This window comes from Typopeltis vanoorti, chromosome 15 (genome assembly GCF_054136105.1).
Source record: "Typopeltis vanoorti isolate ZY-2024b chromosome 15, IOZ_Tvanoo_1.0, whole genome shotgun sequence".
NCBI lineage: Eukaryota > Metazoa > Arthropoda > Arachnida > Uropygi > Thelyphonidae > Typopeltis > Typopeltis vanoorti.
The window spans coordinates 80,049,876-80,074,105 of record NC_143563.1 but is presented as its reverse complement, the minus strand read 5'-3'; the positions used below and the strand labels follow the sequence as shown (position 1 = coordinate 80,074,105).

The window sequence follows — 24,230 nt, the reverse complement described above, 5'->3', positions numbered from 1 at the left end:
TCGAAGAATACAGGCTGTACTAGACGCCCACGACGGACGAACGCCATATTAATCGAAATGTGGCGCTGTTTTCATTGTTTGTCCAATACCTCTATGATTATTACAGAAGCCTAGAAGCCACAAAACTGCATCCAGTGAGGCAACATCAATCGAGCAAATTGGACAGCTTCTTACCGATTTCCAAAACTTAGGTATAAAATATATTGCCCGTGTCTTTGGATAATAAAAAGGCATAAGAAGATTTTTTGTAGCTTATATTCTCAATATACTGTATGTACCAAAGTGTAAAGATGTTTATATATTAGTACATATATTGAGAATATAAGCTACAAAAAATCTTATACCTTTTTATTATCCAAAGACACAGGCAATATATTTTATACCTAAGTTTTGGAAATCGGTAAGAAGTTGTCCAACTTGCTCGATTGATGTTGCCTCTTATTACCTTACACCTCTGGCAGCAAGTACTCATTGAGGAAACCTGTACATCACCTAATCTAGCTGTCATACCTTTCATTAAACTGATTCACGCTAGAAGCACTTACCACATTAACAAGCAAAGTGTTCTACTCCATTACTTCTGTGTGAGATAAGATCTAGCTCTAACCCCTTTCTTAACCGCGTATAAACTTACCTTCCATGGATACTCCGTATTCTCTCTTTCTATTTACCTTGTATCTAACGAAAAATTTCACCCTACGATAACCTTTAACCCATTCAGAAGTTTATAGCCATCTATCATCCCTTTTTCTCCTGTTAGCCAGAGTCTATAGTCCACATACTCTATGTTCCATAATAACTCTTCTTTGCACCCTTTTCAGCTTGTTTTTTCCTCTTAGAACCCAGGAAATCAAAGCTCTGTAAAGAGACAAAGCTACTTCCATTTCTTTATATGTCAAGGTTTACTCGAACATTGCAATTATTCTCTGAATTGTATTTTCAGTTTTTGCCATGTGACCTTCAAACTTGAACTTTTCTATCCACCATAACGCTAAGAGATCCCTAGACTCATCAGTTTCTTATAGCATATCTTCGCTAATATAATATAGCGTTGGAAATCTCATCATGCCAAAGTGCATAACTTTATACTTATTAACATTGAACTTATAGCCATTTTCATTTGCGCAATTTTCTAGCCTATTCAAATCATTCTCCAAGTGCTGGTTATCAGTAGGATCAGTGAATTGCCCTGATAATTTTCTCATTATCAGCAACTAAACATATTTCCTGTTAGGCCTACTCTATTGTCATCAATGCATTACCTTCATCACTGGTCACCTTACATCTGGCAAATTCACATCCGCTGTGCTGACAAGAGTTTATATTCTCCAGTTTATGCAATAGCCTTCCATGTCTCCTATCTTTAATATTATTATAAATTATGAAAATGACATTCCTTTAGCTGTTTATTGAGAATATATCCTGTCTGTCTACCTATTTTTGTATTCGAGATCTTACCAACTGCTCTATAATCTTCACATCATACTACAGATATTGATAGGTTGGCAATTAGACACTTAGACATTTGCTTCCGCTTATGAACGCTTTAAATTTGGGAACTGATGTCGAATATTTTAATTTTAAATGAAAATGGATGTTATAATTATAATTATAATTAATTATAATTAATATATTAATAATTATTATAATTATTACATGATACTTCTGTGCAGTCCCATGAATCATTGCTGGAGGGCAGCCATTTCACTTTCCAGTCTGCATTGTTCTGTGTTCCACACACACACCACACAGCAGAATCGCCATAACCCACTAAGTAACTGAAGCAATACCTAGGAACAGAAAGTTCTTTGGAGGGCGCAAATTTAGCCGAACCATTAAAACGCCAATTTTTCTTTTTAATATTACATTTTCTTGAATTTAGGAGCGAAAAAATTAGCCAGTTTGCTGGCGAATGCCCGAGTTTCCGAGAGGGCGAAACTGTGATGCTACTACTGTGGGACAAGTGAAATGAAAAAAATGTTATTGTTTTGTTTTGAAATTATAATTAAAAAGAACTTTCTTGCACTATGAAAATAACACTTGTCATTGTTTCAAGTACAGTGCTAAAAGCAATGATGGTTGCACACACTGGAGCAGACGTTTCTCTGATGTATTTCTGATCATGTGCAGAAGTCAAAAGGCATTCAGCTTTTTCCTTTGGATGGGGTCGCTTTCACGACCAGTACAAAAATTCTTCGCGTTTTGATGAGAGTCGAACTCGTTTCTTTTTCAGTCGAAGGGTGCATGTCGGAGTATTTTTTGTTCAGAATAATTGTTCTAATTTGACATTATAAAATATATTAAGAAACATTTAATCAAAGCCGATAAAAAAGATTTCACTTTATTGTTAAGTCTCCTACTCTCTTACTCCTTGTGACAATCGAATTTTCTTTGCCGCATTTCGTACAATATTTACAAGTGTTTGTGTATATACACATTATCTTTTTTTTTTGTTGTTGTTTGTTTTCCTGTTCAGTTTCACATTCTATTTTTCTTTAATTTTGTCTTCGAAATAGAATATATATATATATATATACAGTATATATATACACACACACATATGTGCTTTTTTTTTTTTTTTCGTGTCAGAGATTTTCGTGTGACAAAATGTTTTAAAAATATTGGGGCTGGGAGATGGAGAGACATGATCACTAATTATAGCGCTATTTAGTTAAGTTAAGCTATTTAGTAAAAAATTAAGTAACAAAGAATTATAAGTTTTGGAATACTTATTTGAAGCAAGATAATGTGACTTCGTTCTAAACGCTATTCCATGCAAAATTAAAGTGATAGTTATATACATTAATTGACGTACTTTTCAGTTTATTATTAATTAATTAATTTAATGTTTTGATAGTTACCCCCATAGTTTGAAAAAAGTGAATGTTTGTACTGAAAGGAATAAAAAAAGATTGGAAGCAATAATCATATATGATTTTGACTACACGATAGTTCTCCAGTTTCTCTTATTTTACACGCGGATGGTGATTTTGTTCTGAGATCTGATTTGCCGTATTGTATTTACAATAGATACATATACGCCAATACTACGAAAGAATAGAAACAACCAATAGTAAACTATATGGCATACAATTGAAATTATTACCCAATGTTATCACTCTTCACATTGCCTTTCCTGTTTCTGCAATATGGCCGTAGCAGGTGCCGAAGCGGCCTTATTTGAAGATAAGGTAATGAGTATATGGTTTTTTGACATTTGTGTTGATGAAATTTGCTTTAGTTAATTTTAATATGCATGCATATGTTTCATTATCTTTTTTGTTTGTTTGTTTCTGTTGAGTTTTGCATTCTATTTTTTCTTTGCTTTTGCCTTCACTTAGGCCGGCATGCGAGATCACTGGCTTCTCGATCTCCTCTTCACCCGAGCATCCTGCCAATTGGAGGTATGAGCGTATTTGTTTTGGCATGTGATTTTGATATAGTTTCTCTTTTACAATGGAAAATACATTTGTAATGATTGAATATATTGTCACTAATAACTGAGTGGTTATTTTTAAAGGTCAGCGAAACAGTAAGGTAGCTCTGTTGAAACAATATAAATTTTTCCATCAGATAAAAAACTTGTAAGTCACGTTAAGGTCGTATGCGGTTTAAAAATGAGCAGCCTGTTTGCGTGCTGTTTTTAGCCGTGCGTCTACTTCAGTGAGGAAGTAATATTATGTAAGGTCGCTAATAAGTTTATTTTGCAACTTTTTCGTTACATAATATTAAAAAAAAAATAAAACCCACGGTTGTTTTCTTGTCGTCATAGTTGATTATTTTATTTTGTGGGATAACCAGTTACATAATTTCAAAATGAAAAATTCTAGGCAACTTAATATTTTTTTCGTTTCTCGGGGAAGGTTGTTATTTCGATTTCAACATGTCTCCTTCGTGCTTGCCCACCAGCGTTCCACATTCTTACTAAGTAATGCCACTAGATGTAACCAAACTATATGTTCACACATTATATATATATATATATATATACACACACACACACACACATACATACATTTTAAGTAGTAGACTTATATCATTATTATTACTATCTGGGCATCTCCATGGAGTCAACAGCCATCATAGTTGGCCTCTAATCATTATTGACATAATGACTGATATATTTTCCTTAAACACACAGACGTTAAACAACTCAGGCAATCCTTTAAACCTTGTTCTCACATCCCTTCTGACTACATACTCCGCCCCCCCTCCTCGTTGTCTGTTGATCAGTTTTTTTTTAATCCACAAATCTTCGATCTCACCTCACAAAGCATTCCATAGATTTACTATCTCCAGGGAATTCAAATGACTAAATCTGAGTCACAGTAGTCATCTGGATGCGATGTATCAAGAGGTATAATAAATTGAAAAAAAATTAAAAATAGGGATAATTCCTTGTCTCTATTTTTCAGTGTGTTTTTCAATATCCAAGTGATCCTGTATGCTATTTTTTCCCACTTTTGTAATATTTTCTTTGAACTTTAATAACTTATCAGTGTAATAAATCTCAGCATAATATATATACTTACAATCTTTTTAGATCAGAGGCAAAGTGCATAACTTTACGCTTGGCCACATTGAACTGCAGCCATTAATCTTTGCCTACAATACAGTTTATTCAGGTCATTCTGCAGTTTGTTTTGCTGTTTCTTCCCAGTTTAGTATTATCAGTAAACAACTGAATATTATCCTTCAAACCATGTACAATAATAATAGTGGATCAGTAGCAGTACAAAATATTTCACTGTATCACTAGTAACAGTACCTCTTTCACTCTTACCAAGTTTCTGTTCTTTTATGTCTGTCTGTCATCCTCTTATTCACATCCCTGGTTTCATATTCATCCTCTTATTTAAGAGATGACTTCAGAGTTTCCACTGAAATGCCCTTATAAAGTTCATTGTTTTCATTTTAACCCCTTCCCTATAGTGTCATATTCGATTTACTCATTCCTTTCTAGACTACCGTTTTACATAATTTTAACAATCACTCTTGATATAGAGCCATCAAATTATAGACCTGAGACTGCCATTTTGCTTCTGTATGCTCCACATAGGCCAGTAATCTCATTTAATATCATGACCATATTTGCATTGAGAATGTAACAGCATCTCTGTAGTATAGTTGGAAAAGATCTCAGTTCATCTCTTTATGATAAGAGAAATCTTTACATGTGTTTTTTCATTTGAAGGTAAGTTAGCTGATCTCATATGGCATTTGCAAGGTTTTCCTCCTAGATACTCGGATTTTGATCTTAGATAGATACAGCAGGCAAATCAGCCAGAGAACACATGCACTTAATAGGAAAAAATAAATAAATTAGTTGTCATAGATAATGGATTATGCAGTATATTTGTGGACAGTGAATGACATTTAGATGGTGGATTGTGTAGAGTGTTGTTGGTGAGAGTGCCTTCCCATGATAAGTCCTTGGACTCTATGGAGATATCACACAGTATCAACATCCCATCTACTTCCGTTTCATCAACTTCTGACTTTGGTTCCTGTTTCTTACTTAACTGGTAGATACCTTTTAGAAAAATGATCACACATTAATTTAGGTATTACTTCTATGCCTGTCACCTCAGCATTAAAGTTACTTTCATAATTATTTCTTTTTACCTGCTGCAAAATAACTCTTTGGTATTTCCTTTGGCTTGCTCAGTATTGATTTTGCTTTCATTTCTGTGCCCGTCACATTTTGTGCTTTGAATTCATGAAGCTTTTGATTGCAGTTCTCTGTAAAGAAATTCCCTCCATAACATTTTCCTTTCTTGCAGTTTCTGATTAATGTTGCTACTCGTTCATTTAATCCGACCAGATTTAATCTCCTAAGCATGTGCAGTTTAATACTGCTTTTGTTAAAACACTCCTTGACCATTGCTCCGTACACTGCTGATGGTCTTTCCTTATAAGTCCTAATCCCATGACTGCTCCAAGCTGCTTTCTGAGTCTGCTATAATTATTGCTTCGGAATTCTTTTGTAGTTCCACATATATATCCCTTCTCATTGTTTTGGCTACCTCTCAGATCAGTACCATATGATCATTTCTTTCTCACACCTCAAAGGCCCTACTGAGTAACTCCTTTGGGATGAGAGAACCATAACCACACACTTTATAGATAGAAATTCCATAATGCTTCTTAATATTTCAAGCTGTCTTTCACTATAATCACACTCATGTTCTAATTTAAGTTCTTTATGGAATAATTTAGCCTGTTCCATTAATCTGACAAGTCTACCCCATCATTTCAATGTTGTTGAGACATTCCGTTATCACTGTTACACTCAATACTCTTATTATCGTTTTTCATAGTGGATATGGATAGCTTCCCTGATGTTATCACTAGATCCAGTACTCTCAGCCCTGAGTCTGCTCTTTTATGTGCTGTTTTAGTAATTATCTCTCAATAGCTGTATAAATTCTCTTTCTTTACTACCACCTTTCTTCCTTCTATACTACACAATTAGTCTTCCTTAATAATTGCTTTCCCTGTGCTCATCCTTTTATCTTTGCAGCCTGTATCTTCATAATTACTATCTCTGTTCTCATCGAACTTATTGCTGATGCTTATAGGTGTGTCTTACAGTGCATTTCTAGGCCTACAGCAGAAACAAACCTGTATATTGCTAGCCTGGTTGGCCGAGTGGATAGCATGTCTGCTCTCCAGCCAAAAGGCTGCGAGTTCGAATTCCACCTTGGGCATGGATGTTTGTGATTGTCTGTGAAAATACTAGTGGTGGTGGCAGTGGTCAGTAGATGTCTTTGATGTAGATGATGCAGTTCGATGTCATTTGTGAATGACATCGAACTGCATGTCATTTGTGTCCGATGTCATTTGTGAATGACATCGAACACTTTCTCTCCAAAACCTTGGCCTGCCTGTTGCTAGTGGTTAATGTATCCACTCTCCAGCCAAGAGGCTGTGGGTTCAAATCCCACCAAGGGCATGGATGCATGCGATTGTCCTACTGACCAATTACCATATGTACTGCTCTGACCTGTGTTCTGGTGCAGTTTAACCTTTGATGTCTTTGCACCATAAAAATCAAAATCCAAAACTTTCCCTGAACTAAGAATTAAATTAAGCAGTTAGGGTAAAAGCACCGCAAGTTCTTTTGCACATTCTTGTAACATGGGCTAACATGCCATCTAATCCTGTTGCTGTATTCACATTGATATTTCTCAATATGCTGACCATCTCCATTTCAGTTAATTTATCTCATTCTTACATTAGTCTCTGTCCCATTGGCAACTGTAGTATTTTTGCCTGCATGATTGCATAGTGATCACCTAACAGCTCAACTATTTATTATTATTATTATAGGCAACTCCAAGGAGTCCTTAACTATTTAGGGAGGCCCTAAACACTATGTCAAGAACTATCCAACATTTGCACAGAATCTATCATACTTTGCTTTGAACTCATTCACAGTCATGGCACCCATAACAGACTCTGGCAACCTATTCCACTTATTCACTATGCTTTACCACACTCCAAGCAAAAAACCTAGTTCTGACATCCTTGCTAACTACACTCTTACTCAGTTTCCATGGATGCCCCCTAGTTCTCCCACCAACACACCTGTTCTGAAAAATTTCCTCTGAATTAATCTTGTAAAAACTCCTTAGTAATTTGTATGTCTCAATCATATTACCCTTTTTCTGCCTATCAACCAGTTTCTATAACCCACAAATCTTCAACCTGTTCTAGTAAGGTTCATTCCATAGACCGGATACCATCTTGGTCACTTGCCTCTGGATCCTCTCCACCTTTTCCTCATGACTAAGAAACCCTGTCACCCAGATCTGCTCATAGTAGTCAAGATAGGGTTGTATCAAGGCTCAATAAAGAGGAACAATAACCTGCTTGTCTCTGCTTGTCAAAGTATTCTTCAGTAACCAAGTTATCTGATGAGCTGCTTTAGCCACTTTTGCTATGTGCACCCTAAACTTTAAATCCCTATCCACCAGTCTCTGGCTTCGTCAATTTCCTGGAGTACAGTTCCACCATATACAGCTGGTAATATTTTCACCCCAGAATGCATTACCTTACACTTTGCCACATTAAACTGACATCCATTGTCCTTTGCCCAGTCTGCCAATCTATTGAAATCCTGCAAAATTTTGACATAATCTGTATTAACTATTACTCTACCCCACTTTGCATCATCGGCACATAACTGAACTGTACATCTCCGATTGTTTTCTATATCATTAATGAACAAATTAAATAGTAGTGACGAACTTTTCGAATACTTTGACAACAACTTGATATGCTGATCGGTCAGTAATTTGCTACATCAGTCTTGGAACATCTTATATGCAATGGAACTATTTTCCCCTTGGGACTAACCCAGAGCTGAGACTTAGATTAAAGAATATGGTCAAGGGCACTGACAATTCTCTTGTCTTTTCATGTGAAACTCAAGCTGCAGTACCATCCAAACCCACAGCTGTATTCACATTAAGGTTATGCTATGAACCTCCATTTCATTTACCTCAGTTCCCGTATAAGTCTTTGTCTCTCTCATTCTTGGCATATCGTCACCTGAATGATATGCTCTTGCAAAGTGTTCCCTTAGTAATTATACTATTTCAGCATATTGAAAGAACTGTTTGGGATTCTCTTTAGTTTGCATTGCTAACTTCATTTCATAATCTGCTTTTTCCTTTCTTACCACACTAGTTACCCTTCTGGCCTGTGCCTTGTACTATTCATGTGCCTGCAGGTCACCTTTCTCCTTAAATTCCCTCCTCAATTGTTTATTTTTTTTGCAGCTCAAGCTTAATGGTGTTATTCATCCATTTAACACCCACTTGATTTACTCTTCTGACTCTAGGTATGCAGTCAGCCATTACCTCCTTCAAACACTCCTTTACCATTTCCCATGTACTATCAACATCCAGCCCTTGCAGTTTACATGCCACGACACTGATCCAAGCAATATCCTAAGCTTGTCATACTTATCAGACTGGTAATTCCACATATACCCTGTCTTAACTGAAAATTCCACATATTTAGCCACCTCTCAGGTCAAGACAATATCACTCTCACCAGTTGGTGGCAACATGGTCATATTCTTTATAGTCAAATTCTCAGATGCAATTACTAGATTGAGCACTTTTGAACCCCTAGTATATTCCATTATATGCTGTCTCAGGTAATTATCCCTTAGTAACTGCATAAAATTCATTTCCTTCCATGTGTCCTCTCCTCCTTCCAATCTATGTTTCTATAGTTGAAATCTCCATAATAATAATTACCTGTCCTCCACTCATTGAGTCTATTTGCTGATGCTTACTATCTCCATCATCTTTTCCATCCCATGGTCTATAGCAGCATCCAACTGTATGTTTTGTTCTGCTGGCGCCAGTTTCACCCCACATAGCCCCAAATGTGCTATTTTCACTGGCCTGTAGTTTAACTTCTACTGTCTTTGGTTGCAGTTTGTCGGCTATCATCAATAACACTCCTCCCCCATTCTTTTCTCTCTTTCCTCTCTGAACACACTATACCCTTCACATTCTATTCTGCTAACTATAATATCTTTTAGCCATGTCTCACTAATGCCAATAACCTTTGGCCAGGATGAACCAACCCATGCCAAAATTCTCCTACTTTATTCCAAATGCTCTTGGCATTAGTGTACATAAAGTGCACAAGCCCTTTAGGCCCACCACTATCCTGATGCTTTATACAAACTATCCCATTATGGTTTGTTACCAGTGGTACTAACTTAGGCATATTATACACATTCTTACACTCAACTGCCGTTCTGAAGTCTGCATATCCACTCAACAGCTTATCCTCCTCTAAAAGCTCTAGTTTCCCTGATTCTGCACATCCACTTTCACTTCATTCAACAACACTTTTTTCCAGTCTCCAAACACAAAATCAGATGCAAACTATCTTTCTTGTATAAGTCCTTTTGCCCATCAAACTCACTCCACACATCCACAAACTCCACACCACTCCTGCTGCATAACCTATGCATTGAGTCATTCATTATTTTAGCTCTCATTCTTGACATTCATAAACTGCACACTATTCCTCCTTCACAATCTTGTAATTAACTCATTTGTAATCATGGCCTTTTTTCTCAATTTTCCTGTCACACCCTGGCACCAGACTCATGTTATTTACTCTCTCTCTCTCATGCTTTTTTTTTTTTTTGCTTCATCCAGCAACTCTTGTATATTTTTTTCATTGCATATTTCTTATATATGAGCCTGTGTAGCTCAGTGGATGTGGCGTTTGCACACCACGGTGTTTGGCCGCATGAAGGAAGACTTGGTTTCGAGTCTAGTCGGCGACTAGAGGAAATTTTTCTAAGCCTTTTTTCGACCGGTTCCCAAGTTAGTCGATCTCTGGCACGGGCAAGCAGATTTTTCCTCCTGGAAACTCGGGATTTTTGTCCTGTAAACTCAAGAAAATCGACCGTAGAACCCACATTATTTCAGACATTAAATATATTGTGTTAGGGTTAGGGACCACAAGATGGTGGCACATTTGAGCCGTCTCTCTTCACTGTGTACCGCTTAATTAGTGATAGCCTTGGGCCCTCTATCTCTGATTGGTACCAGTGGAGATTGAACTGCCCACTCGGTCTCCAAAAGTTAGATAGGGCTAAATGGCCTCGCCTACTCCCCGTATACGGGAATAAAAAGGTGTTAGCTAATTTTTTATTTTTTTATTTTTTGTATTTTGAATTATTCATGCCTGCCAAATACAATAAACTCTTTTACTTCTCCTCCCTGTATACTAACATCTTCACTGATCTTCATCCTCTGCTTTTGTTACCTTCTTATCAAGCACCTTCATCTCTTATTATAGAATCTTCATATAACAGTAACCTTATTACCAGTTTCTTACTCTTTTATACTTTTTCCACAGACTTTTCCTGTCATTCTCTTCCCTTCTGCACCACATACCAATATTTTTTCATCAAGTCTGAAACTCACACTTTGTCCTATGAAAGAATCTGCATTAACACACTATTTCTTTCCTTACTCTTACCTTGTCAATCATATTTTTTCAATCACTTCTTTCATACTTTCATTCATGTTTTGATTACTATTGCTCACTCCTTCAGCCACATTCTCTACAGCACTTTCAATTTCACACCTGTCATCATTAGCGTGCTTCAATTGATTTTCCTGTTTTTGACATATCTTGCATTTCTAACACTCACAAAACATTTCTGACAGTTCTTCCTCCTACCTTCTCTCTCTCTCTCTCTCTCTCTCTCATACCATTAGTCATTTACCCAAATGTTTTTGTAGTGAACTTGGTGGAATTAGTTTTCTATAGAGAATTTTATATAGAAAGCATTGCATCTGTGAGGATTTGGGAGACATTTTAAGTAGCTTATTATGATGTTTGCTATAACGTTCTGTCATCCAAGTATAATTTTTGTTCAAGTCATACAATCCAGTGCCAAAAACTTCTCATTCCTATTCTTGATTCTTCTAGCATTCGTACATTACATGAATTGTAATATCATCTTGAGCCCACAGGTACCCTTTATCGTTTAGTGACATCCCCATTAGATTTTGATTATTAATAACATTCATAGTTCTTTGATCTCTCTCTCACACACAACCTCATAAATGCCTGTGCACATGCTCACGTCTTTTCTGCACTAATATTCTTAGTTTTCTCTCTTGCACACACACACACACACCAACACTTTCTCCAAACTAATTCCAATCCATTTCCTGTATGCTATCATTCATTATGTTTTTTTCATTCATCAGATTCACTTTTATAAACTGCACACATTACTCCCACATAACTGATCTTTTTTGTTGATATGGCAAAACAGTATCTTTACCCTTTAGTCTACTTCTTCCAGTAAATTCACTTCTTCTAGTAATGTGTTCTTACATCTATTGTTCCACTGATTGCCTTTCAAATCATTCTTATCTGTCACATTGCTCTTACTTTTCTTCGTCGCATTCTAATAGCATCATTTATATATATTAATCTTTGCTCTTGGAAAACATAATTTCATCATCATTATAAAGTATACACCCTTATTGTGGGATCACCTACAGTATGTACTTTCTATTACTTTTGCATTTTTTTCATTCTACTGTCTCTTTCGTCAGACTCTCCATTCATTTTCTTCCAGATGCATACACATATGCTATTACCTTAAGTAGTGCAGTCATGTTACACACATGCGCAATTTTGTTTTACGTAAACCTCTTGTGGATGGACTACAGGTAGATAATCCTTTAAGGATGGTAGTTATTACTACCTTTATAAGTAGTGCAACAGATACCATCAATTTTTGCATTATCCATTTTGCCAGACCAGTGGAGGTCATATAATATTTCATCAGTACACTTCTGATCCTCTAATTATATTCCTCCCATATCTCTAAAGCACCATGGACTGCTAGAAACTTAAATATTAAGTGTGAATTAAGTGATTATATGAAATACATTCTGTATAAATGATACGTTACAAGTATATCATTAGAATCAATGAAACAGGATTGTTAATCAAACAGATATTAAATGAAAATTAAATCTGAATAAAATGATTTAATGGAATACATTCAGTACTGGTTTATCAGTATAGTATAGTCAAGTATAAATGAAAATAGAATTATTAATTCCTGCACTTAAAAAGAATGTTACAATAGTACCATTCCCAAAGTGGCAATACATCAGAATTCTATTGAGATTATAGAGTTAATCATAAAGGTTTTGAAGTTGAGGGTTGCTGAGATTGTTTGTTTCATCATGGATATTTGATGTTGTAAGGCAAACATCTTCAAGCAAAGTTGTCTAATGTAATTTGATCTTTGTGTAAGTTTTCATACATCAATTGAAAACCCATTAGCTCTTGCTCAGTTGCAAAGGTGTGTTGTTCTATTTCTTGGGTTAATTCACCCATCAATTAAATTGTCACTAGTAAGTTTTCATCCACTTTCATGTCATTACTTTCACTGTTTTTATTGAGATCCATAACTATAATTTCAGAGTTAGTGTAGTAATGAGCAATATGTGTTTCTTCATCAATGTTCACCTACTCAGCAGATTTTCTTTGTTAAGCCTGCTCGCTATACATTTGGCAGAAGGTCCCTTAGCATGTTTTGCATTCACCAGCTACTCATGAGCACCTTTCTCCTGTAGGGTTTAGTTTGTTGCCACTAAATCCTATAAAGCCATTGCCAATTTTCATCAGGAGGATTATCAAATGCTAATACAGGCCACAATTTACTTTTTCCACTATTTCTTTACTTTCGTTGACACTTGTATCTTCTCCCAAGCATAAGCAATGAATCAAAGCACGTCTTTCATGTTAAATTCTTTATTAAATGTCTCTATCGGCTTACTAGCATTTACGATATTTAACTGTTTTTTTTTTGCAAAGTTTCATGAAATTAATATTAAGTCTCCATAGAGCATAGCATTCCTTGGTCGTGGCATTATATAAGGGATGTAGTTTAGTGGTAAACACTGTATAAACATTTTTCTTATACAGAAGTTAAGCTGAACAGATAATGAGTATGAGAAAAGTTTTGCAATTTTCCAGTAAGCCTGGAGAAGCGCAGTGTGCTCAGGCTTCAGGCACAAAAAACTTCATTCCATTCGAACATCTCAGTGGTGATGCAGTTGCATGGTATATTACAGATTAAATTTTAATGCCTTACAAGGGCATTTGATTTTTTCTATAACCAGCTTCTTGTGTCTGTGCATGCCTGCAGCATTTAAAGGCTCTAGGAGAGTAACTGTCACCAATTGTCTGAATCCTATGGAACTTCTATATCCTGCGCTGTTAATGGCCTTCTAGGCATATGTTGTTAATATAATTCAGTTACATCAATGTGTTGGCAATGTACACCAAGAAGCGAAGTAATCTATCCACAAATTTGTCCACATGTTTGGTGGATTTGAGAACTCTAACAACACACTTTATGGATAGAAAGTCCATGATGCTTCTTAAACCTTTGAAATCTTCTTTAACCATAGTTGCGTTCGTGGTCTAATTTAAGTTCTTTATAGAATAACTTGGCCTGTTCCATTAATCAGAAGAAGTCTGTCCCATCATTCCGATTTGTTGAGACCATTCCATTATTGTTCAATCACACTCAGTACTCTTACCATTTTGCACAGTTTTCTGATACTTGTTTGCTTCTTGGAATCATTTTAAAATCTCTTGTGGTGAAAAATAGAAATATTATTTGTTTTATGACAGTGCCAGTTAGACTATATACTGTATATATTGAGTGCGAGATTATAAGATTTTAAATCAAAGACAAAGCAGATATCATTTGTATTCCCCACTTATATTAATCCATATCCTAAATTAGTCATGGCTTAATTATAAATCACATAAAAATCTTATGCAGGTTTTAGAATTTTTTGGGATAGGGCATTGACAGAATCAGTCCAATGTGTTGTTCACAAACCATTTAATTAAATCAAAAAGTCATTTACAGAATTGACTTACGTTAACATATATACAATTTCATGATAATTCTTTTTATTATTTTCAGTTCTTCCTAATCCAAACTTATTTCTGATTTTCTTCCTTTAAAGCTAATTCTCAATCTAGAATAACCTGCCAGTCATATACATTAACCGACAATAAGGCATACCTTGTGTAAGCCTAATTCAATATCAATATACATTATCTCATAAACAAACACACTTGATATTTTATAGTTAATTTCTTGCTCCGACATGTATAACTACTTGCAATTCTCATTCAGCACGCTGCCTTTTTACATGAATCTTTTGTTCACATGTAAGTGCTCCTTTTCTTTCTTTCTATCTGCTGACTCGTTCTTGATTTCCTGCTAAGTTTCTTCCTTGTCTAAGTCGTCAATTATTCCTTACCCTATAGGACCCTTAACATAGCTACAGTATCTTTCCTTTCGATTCCCAATATCGAACCTGATGTGGGGACGGACCGAGGTAAGAGATTCCAAGACCTAAGACATTTCTCTTTAGATTTGTAAGAGAAGATTTAGAAAACCCTAAGACAAAATCCCTTCTCAACGACTTGCCTTATATACGCCCAAAATTCTGTTGTATGCATGCGCTCATTTTCTCGAACTTTCTATATGTGGTGATGTATTGACCTTTGGACACACTGATGTCATTGTTCATGCATCTTTGGAAATTTCCATCTATTGCAATTCCTAGAATTCTTCACTATTCTTAGAATTAGACTTACTGATTTGACATGAGTCAAGCATCACATGATGACATTATGTGCCACATTATTTTAACAGACTTATTTGTTATTAAAATGACAAGATTATTACAGACAAAATCAACATCTCTCCAAGTACATTCTCTTAAAAAAATATGTAAAATAGAACTTGATAAGTTACATAATTACATATCACAAAACATTTTACATTACCACCTTCCCAATATTTATTTTCTATGTTCTTGCCAAAGTCTTCCCGTGATTTTTGTTTAGTTGATTTTACACAGTGCTTTGCTTTCTTACATTTTTCTCTGTATTCCCTAAGAGCACAAGCTGACTTACTTGCCAGGAACTTTCAATATTATTCTTATTATTATTATCTGACACCTCCAGGGAGTCCAAAGACTCATTGATGGAGGGCACCTACTCTACAACTCTCTGTCTCCACCAATGAACTACATCAATGCCATCTACTGCCCATCACTACACCACTACTAGTATTTTCACAGACAATGACAAACATCCATGCCCATGCGTGGATTTGAATCCGCAGCCTTTTGGCCGGAGAATGGATACACTAACCACTCGGCCAACCAGGCCGGCTTAATAATAATATTAATGATTAATGATTAGGAAATGGACTAATTATTACTAACTCTATGTTTCAACAACTTGATAATTGCCTGCCATTCAACATAAAAATGTGCACAAATTCACATGGAGAGAAGATACAAGGAATAAGGAGTCAATATATTTCTTATCTTTCACTTCAGAAAGCTGCTCAACTTTGATTCCTTTCAAAACTTTCTTCTTCTTCTTCTTATTATTATTATTAAACAAGACCTCATGGAGTCAAAGACTCATCTAGGAGGTCCTTTTATCTCACACACATTTCATCGTACCATGTCTTAAACACATTCAAACCCTTTGCAGACACCACACTCTCAGGCAAGGCATTCGAATCACTCACAACTCTGCACGAATAAAACCTGCCTCTCACTCCACTACTCACACCCTCTTTATACAGTTTCCAGGGATGACCTCTGGTTCTCCCCTGATCTCCCACTATTCTCTGTAGAACTTCTCCACCATTAATCCTATAACAATCCCTTACCAACTTGTAGGTCTCTATCATATCTCCCCTCTTCCTTCTCTCCACTAGACTCTGCAAATTACATCTTTTCAATCTTTCCTCATACTCGACATTCCAGAGGCCAGAAACTACCTTAGTCAGTCGCCTTTGGACCCTTTCCAACATCTCTTCATCCTTCTGAAAACCAGGTGACCAAATCTGGGCACAATAGTCCATGTGTGGCCTAATCAAAGCCTTATACAATGGAACAAGAATCTCCCTACTTCTACATGTCAGTGTCCTCCGCATCATTCCCAGAAGTCTTTGTGTTGTCTTCACAATTTTGGTGATGTGTCCCCTAAATTTTAGATCCTTATCCACTATCACCCCCAGATCTCTTATTTCCTCTACTTCCAACAATACATTCTCACCAAGCATAAATTCTGCATCCCATCTTTGTTTTCCAAATTTTAAAACCTTACATTTTGCAACATTGAACTCACATCCCCATTTGCTTGCCCAATCACTCAATTTATTCAAGTCTTCTTGCTAGGCCACAACATCTTCACTACTCTTTATGGTTCATCCCAACTTTGTATCATCTGCAAACAACTGAATATCTCCATCCAAATCTTCGCCAATATCATTAATATACAAGTTAAATAGTAATGGCCCCTAAAACAGACCCCTGAGGCACTCCACTAGTGACTTTCCTTTTCCTGGATATTGCACCCCCATACACAACTTGTTGATACCTATCAGATAGCCAGTCTCCAATCCAATGCACTAATCTAATATCCAACCAAATCTGCTCTAGTTTGACTGTCAACTTATCATGAGGTACTCTATCAAAAGCTTTTACGAAATCCAAGTATATTACTGTGTATCCTTCTCCTCTGTCCAAGGAAGCAGTCACTTTATTGTAATAAGTAAGTAGATTACTAAAACATGACCTCCCTTTAGCAAATCCATGCTGTCCATCAAAGATTATACCATTGTTGTCAACCCAACTCTGGATCCTAGTTCTCACAAACTTCTCCAACAACTTAACCACAACACCTGACACACAGATAGGCCTATAGTTTGATGCTTGAGTTCGATCACCTCCTTTATGAAGTGGCACAATCTTGCCCTCCTTCCACTCTTTAGGGACTTGACCAAGTGCAAGACTCGTATTAAAAAAATATGACAAGGCAGGTGTCAACTCTCTGACACATTCCTTCAGAATACGCGGTGATATATTATCAAGTCCCACAGCCTTATTTACATCTAGTTTACCCAACTCCCCATACACCTCTTGCTCACTTACAGTCAGTCTCTCCTCCCCATCATCAACTGCTCTTAATCTCTCCATGAAGTCACATTCACAAGATTGGAAGATCTTTATGAACTGCTCATTAAGTATCTCCACCACACATTCTGCAACAGCTGTCTTTATACCATTTCCTCCAATCAATGTCATCCTTCCATAATCATTCTTTCTTTTGCTGGCTACATATCGAAAGAATTCCCTAGGATTCTTTTTGGCTTCATTAGCTAACTGCTGTTCATACCTCTCTTTAGCTACTCTCACCAACCAAGTCACCCTCCTTGCCTGGTCTTTGTAGACCTCATGAAATTGGTTACTTCCACTTCTCTTATGCTGCCTCCACAATGCCCTTTTTCTCTATATCGTATGCTTAATCTCTTTATTCATCCATCTGACACCTACCTTATTTAACCTTCTCACCCATGATATACATTTAGACATTGCATCTACTAAATAGTTTTTGAAAATCCCCCAAGCTGCATTGATCTCTTTTCCAGCTAACTCCTCATTCCATGCTACACCCGCGAGCTGTCTCCTGAGCTCTTCATAATCACCCCCCTTGTAGTTCCACATGTACCCTTTTTTTCACAGGGGTCCTTGCACTGCTGGCAACCACCCAGGTAATCACCTCATGGTCACTTTCACCAACTGGTGGATGATTTGACACCTCATTGATAATTACATCCTCCGATGAGATGACCAAATCCAAGACCCTTAATCCTCGTGTGCCCTCTGTTACATACTGTCTGAGGTAGTTATCCCTCAAAAACTCAAGAAACTCATTTTCTTTACTTCCGGTTGCTATCTCTTCATTCCAGTCTATATTGCCATAATTAAAATCACCCATAATGATCACCCTTTTCTTATTTGCTTGGCTTATTTGACTATACATTTCACTATCACCACCATCCACATTACCAGGTCTATAACAACATCCCACCAAGTATTTGATTCTATTCACCTCTATCTCACACCATGCTGCCTCAAAACCACTGGCCCCATTTCCCTCTTGCATCTCTACCTTGTATGGACATAACTCTTTCTCTATCATCAATAGCACTCCCCCTCCCTTTTTACCCCTTCTATCCTCACGAAACACATCATACCTTTCCATCTCTATTCCTGTCAGGATGTCGTCCTCATCTAACCATGTCTCAATTATTCCGACAATCTCTGGGTGCACAGACGCAATTAGTGCAACCATTTCATCTGCCTTGTTTCTTATACTTTTAGCATTGGTATACAAACACAACAACTCATTTCTGGATCTACAGCTAGTTCCACTGATACCACTCACTCGATGTGATCTCTCCATGCTGGACTGGGGCCATTTCCCTTTCTGCTTCTTCATTTTAGAACCCTTTGCAATTCCATCTGTTTCCTCTTGATCCCTGGTCATCCCATTACTTTCCTGCCTACACATGCTCTCACCTCCTCTTGGAGAATCCACCTTTCTCATGCTGTGTACCCCTGTCCACCCTGAGCCTCCCCGTTTCCCTGCTCCTCTTGCACACCCATTCTCTCATTTTCTATACTCATATCTCTCACTTCCCCATTCATTTCCACTTCTTCAATCTCTCCTGTCTTACTCTCCTGCTCTTCCACATCACTCCCCTCTCGATCTGATTCATTCTCTCTATTCACTTCTCTATTTTCCAGCAGCAGTCTCTCCAAGCGACTCACACCATAACCACTCAAATGCAGTCCATCGCTCCCATACAGCTCACTTCGTCCCTCAAACTCATTCCACACATTAACAAACTGTACTCCCATCTCCTCACACATTTCAGCCAGAATATCATTCATAATCCTTGCTCTCCGCCTCATTTCACCACAATCATGCCTAGGCAACACACTGACTACCCTTCCTGTCACACTATTCTCTTTTATCTTTCCAAGCAGTCTCCTGACATTCATTTTGACATGCTCTTTGTTCTCTCTCAAATCATTTGTACCAATTAATACAATTAACTCTTTTGCTCGCTCCCGCCTCATATTCACTGCCTCAATCACTCTACTCATTTTACCGCCTGGAAAACATATCTTGTGCATTTTATCCTCTAGCACACCTTTGATAATGGAGTCGCCATACAACGCCACTCGCTCATCTTTCGTTAACTTTTTCATGCCATCATGATTTATTTTAATAGTTTTGACCTGAATTCTCTTAATTTCATTCCACATCCATTTCATTTCTTGCTTCATCCAATCCAATTCACCTTCCGAACCTCGCGACACATTCTCTCTATCATTAAATCTTTCTAACTCTCGACCCCCCTCTTCTCACTTTCCCTCTCATTCATCCTTCTTTGTTTCCATACTTTCTGTCCAACATACGTCCAACTTTCACTATCATTCTTCTCACTTTCACTCTCATTTATCTTTCTTTGTTTCCGTACTTTTGGACTAACATGCGTCCAACTTTCGCCAGCATTCATTCTTTTTTCGCTATTATTTATTCTTTCGATTTTTTTTACTTGTGATTTCTGCATCACGCCATTTCTACTTTCATTCGTTCTCTCAATTTTGTTTCTTTCCGCCTCACTTTCGTCCCTTTTAACATCCGTTATGGTTGTCAAATCACTCTTTTTCTTTTTTCCTGATTTTTTAACATTTTTTCGCCTCTCTTTCAAACGTGCACTCGCGACACAATCGGTACTAGCACTTTCTGTCATCAATTTCATATTTGCATTCATCAGTTCCTCGTTCAGGTCACACTTCGCACACACCCTTCTTCCATCCGCACTAAACATCCACAAATCATTTATATAATCGAAGGAATACATATAACAGACCTCACACTTAACGAAATGACTGAAATCTAAATTAAAATCATGGAATGACAATGCTGCCGCCATTTTTTTTTTCTGCAGGTTACTAGGCCTAATAATAACGATTTTGTAATTTAGTTTAGGCAAGAAAAAAACCCCACACTAATAATATCGGCAGGGTACAACGTTTACAGCTGCTCTTACTTAAACAATTATGCATATATACTTAATTATTCCTAGTAAAACTTATCTGAATCAGGAGCTCTTCAAATCGCGTCCGTTTATACATCCTTCTTTTCAATATGAAGTTCAATTTTGCCCTGTTCAACACTAAATGGTGATCACCTCCTATTTTTAATACTCTGTATACGCTTGTGTCCTGAACCAGTGAAAAAACATCACTTTCGACAATAACATAGTCAACGAGACTTCTTATTCCTTGTATCTTCTCTTCATGTGAATTTGTGCACATTTTTATGTTGAAACATAGAGTTAGTAATAACTAGTCCATGTACTAATCATTAATATTATTATTAGCTTTGCTTTTTTCTCCAAATTTTCCCAAAACATTTCTATATGTCACCATTTCCTACTCTGCTGTTTAGATCTCCAACAAGGATCAACTTTTCTATTTTCATTGTGTCAGCTGCCTTTTCTAATGCCTTGAAAAATTCCTCAACTTCTTTCTTAGTAGAATCTTCTATGGGACTATATGCACAAATAAGGCTCGTCCAGTTCTCCATTCTGATATTTCCTCCCATCACTCTACTTGATATTGCCTGCCATTCAAGAAGATCCTTCTCATATTTAATGTTTAATATTATAGCTACTCCTTTTCCCCTGTTTGTTATTGCCTGAATATAACATCTTGTATTTGTTTCTTAGAAATATCTTACCTGTTTTTGTCTTCTTTGGTTCAGTCATGCCTATTTTGTTGATCTGGTCCTTATTTAATTCTTCTACTAGTTCCATTTCTTTTCCATTGATGCTTCTTATGCTGATGGAGGTAGTCTTTATCTCTGCTGATGTTGAGTTAGGGTGCTTTTTTGTACGTCAATTCAGGTGAGTCATTGTTTAACAGCAACTGATTGTGCAGTATGGCATGAATACTGTGCTTGCATGTTGGCCAATGTCTATGAAGATCCATCTTTCCATCATAATGTCTGGTTCTCGGATGATGTGCATTTCCATCTAAGTGGTCATGTAAACAGACGAACCTACAGATTTTTTGTATTCTCAAGATCTCAATTTGTCCAAGAGAAACCTCTTCACAGCAAGAAGGTCATTGCATGGTCTCTGGTTTCCAGCCATGGCATAATTGGGCCCTGTTTCATTGAAGAGTATGGTGTAATCATTACCTTGAATAGCAAACACTACATTGTGAATATGTTGGTTCCATTCACCCAGGGTTTGCATAGAATGTGTCGTGCAGAAAATATTCCATTTTGTGCACAGGTGTTTCAACAGAACAAAGCTACCTGTTACACATCACACGTTCTAGAGCCTATTTATCAGAATGCTTCCCTGGGAGGCTCATTTCAAGGTTCACAGAATTCCTGTACTCCTCACATTCTTCTGATCTCATATCACTTGATGCCTTTGTTTGGGATGTGTTGAAGGCAATGTTCCCTCTAATTTTTTGCTGTGAGTGTGCGCAGAAATTTGCGTGTGTGCAAAATTTGCCTTCTTTTGAAAAGTATGTGCGCACCCATACGAGTCACCATACTGATCATTTAAGCAAAAAAGTTAAAAGATTTTAATTCACTCTTTACCTTCTGATGTCAATGGGACGTCAGCCAGGTCACCCCAACTCCCCACCGTGTTCCCACACATGCCGGTAGCCTCCCCAGTAAACAGTCGGAAATCACGATTCACAAGCCTTGGGCAGGACTCGATCTGGGGACTTCACACATGCGAGGCAAACACGATACCGACTGTACTAGATAGAATTCTAAGTGTGTGTATTATTACCATCACCAAGTAAGTTGTGTGACATCAATCACAGAGCTACATAAATATTTTATATGTATTTAATATTGATCTGATTAGAAGTAAGAAATAAAGTAAAAAAAAAAGATAACACTAGTGACTGATTGCCTTTAATTAAATTTTCTAACTTTGCAAATAACTCTAAACATACATAATAAAATATTCTCATTACTAATTCTCACCTTTTTAAACATTCATAATAAGTCCGTTACTAATTCTCATCTTGTTGGTCTAGCTTCTATCTCTTTATTTTTTCTCTTTTCTGTCTTTGGCATTCACCCACTCTTTGTACACACTATCTAAATTAATTGAATTTCCATATAATTGGTAACTTTTCACTCTCATTAACAGATCCAAATGACATTCTCCTAAACGGTTTCTATGTTGGTTTTTTTATTTGATTCATTAGACTAAAACCTCGCTCACAGTCTGTACTAGATGCAAGAAAGGTTCCTCCAATATCCATCAACTTTGCCAAATCACAAAACTGCTCATTTTGAAGAGCAAATACAACCATTGGTGTAAAATTTGATATCATTTTGCATTTAATTTTTTCATCATCATCATCATCATCAAATTACTGCCATGTACCCTCAAGGGGGTGTACAGGATATGATAGTACTACATGAAAAAAATTACATCATTATTAATTTCCTATCTACAATTTTCCTCCAAATCAGTCTGTTACTTGTCAAGACTCCAACATTATCAGATCTTATATTTCTGTTGTCTAAGGCACTTTGTACCGTATCAATCCACCTATATCTTGGTCTTCCTCTGGGTCGTTTTGCTGCCAACCTGGCAGAGAACACTTGTTTTGCTAATCTTTCCTTGCCCATTCTGTTTAAGTGACCATACCACCTGAGATTAGCTCTGCTAACGCATTCCTGGATGCTGACAATGTCAAGTTCTTTCCTAATATCCTCATTTTTAATATGATATTGCCATTGATGCCATCTGTTCACGCCTATAATCTTTCTCAGAACTCTCGTATCTCTGGTCTCTAGTCTTTGGTCAAGTGTTTTACTTCTGACCCAGCTCTCAGATCCATAAGTTAAAACTGGTTTGAACACTGTCTTGTACACAGCTAATTTAGTGTTCCGACTAATTTCTCTTTTATTCCATATGAATTTATTCAATCGACTTCCCACCATACCAGCTTTGCTGATTCTGTTGTCTATTTCTATATTTAATTTACCATCTTCAGTAAAAATCGTTCCTTAGTAGCTGAAATGTTTTACTTGTTCCACAGGTTCTCCATTCACAACACATTGACATTTTCAATGATTCTGCCTATTTTCATTGTCTTTATCTTTTTATTGCTGACCTTCATACCATATCTATTATAATAGCTATTCAATTTAGTCAGGGAATCTTGCAGACTTGTAGCAGATTTATATAGAAGTATAACATCATCTGCATAAAGCAAAGAGCTGACATTAACATCTCCAATTTTGATATCAGGTTTAATACCACTTTCCTTCATAATGTGATCCATATAGATAATGAATAACAGAGGGGATAATGTACACCCTTGTCTCACACCAGATTTAACATTAAACCACCTTCCTGTACTTCCTTCAATTCTAACTGCTGACTTACAACTCAAATAAAGACTAAGTATTGCTTGATATAATGCCCCATTGACCCCATATAACTGCAGCATATTGAATAGCTTCTCTCTTGGCACCTTGTCATATGCCTTTTCCAAATCGACAAAACTTAAATACAGATCTTTGTTATATTCCCAGGCTTTCTTGACTATTTGACGTAAAGTGAAGATCTGATTCTGACAGCCTCTATTTGGCCTGAATCCAGCTTGTTCTTCACCAAGCTTTTCTTCCACAATTCTTCTCAACCATTTCTCAAGTATACTTGCATAGATCTTGCCAGGAACACTCAGTAG

The 24,230-nt window shown here is 36.7% G+C and overlaps 1 protein-coding gene across 1 annotated transcript in view; it reads left to right on the top strand.

Moving 5' to 3' along the window:
* The first annotated feature begins 3,148 nt into the window (after positions 1–3,148).
* The window catches only part of aralar1 (calcium-binding mitochondrial carrier protein aralar1), a 510,219-nt gene continuing 489,137 nt past the window's right edge, over positions 3,149–24,230 (top strand). Inside the window, exons 1-2 of the mRNA XM_090405723.1 lie at positions 3,149–3,191; positions 3,342–3,404. Coding sequence (XP_090261849.1) covers positions 3,150–3,191; positions 3,342–3,404 — 105 coding nt within the window. The 5' untranslated portion in view covers position 3,149. The remainder of the gene's footprint in view (positions 3,192–3,341; positions 3,405–24,230) is intronic.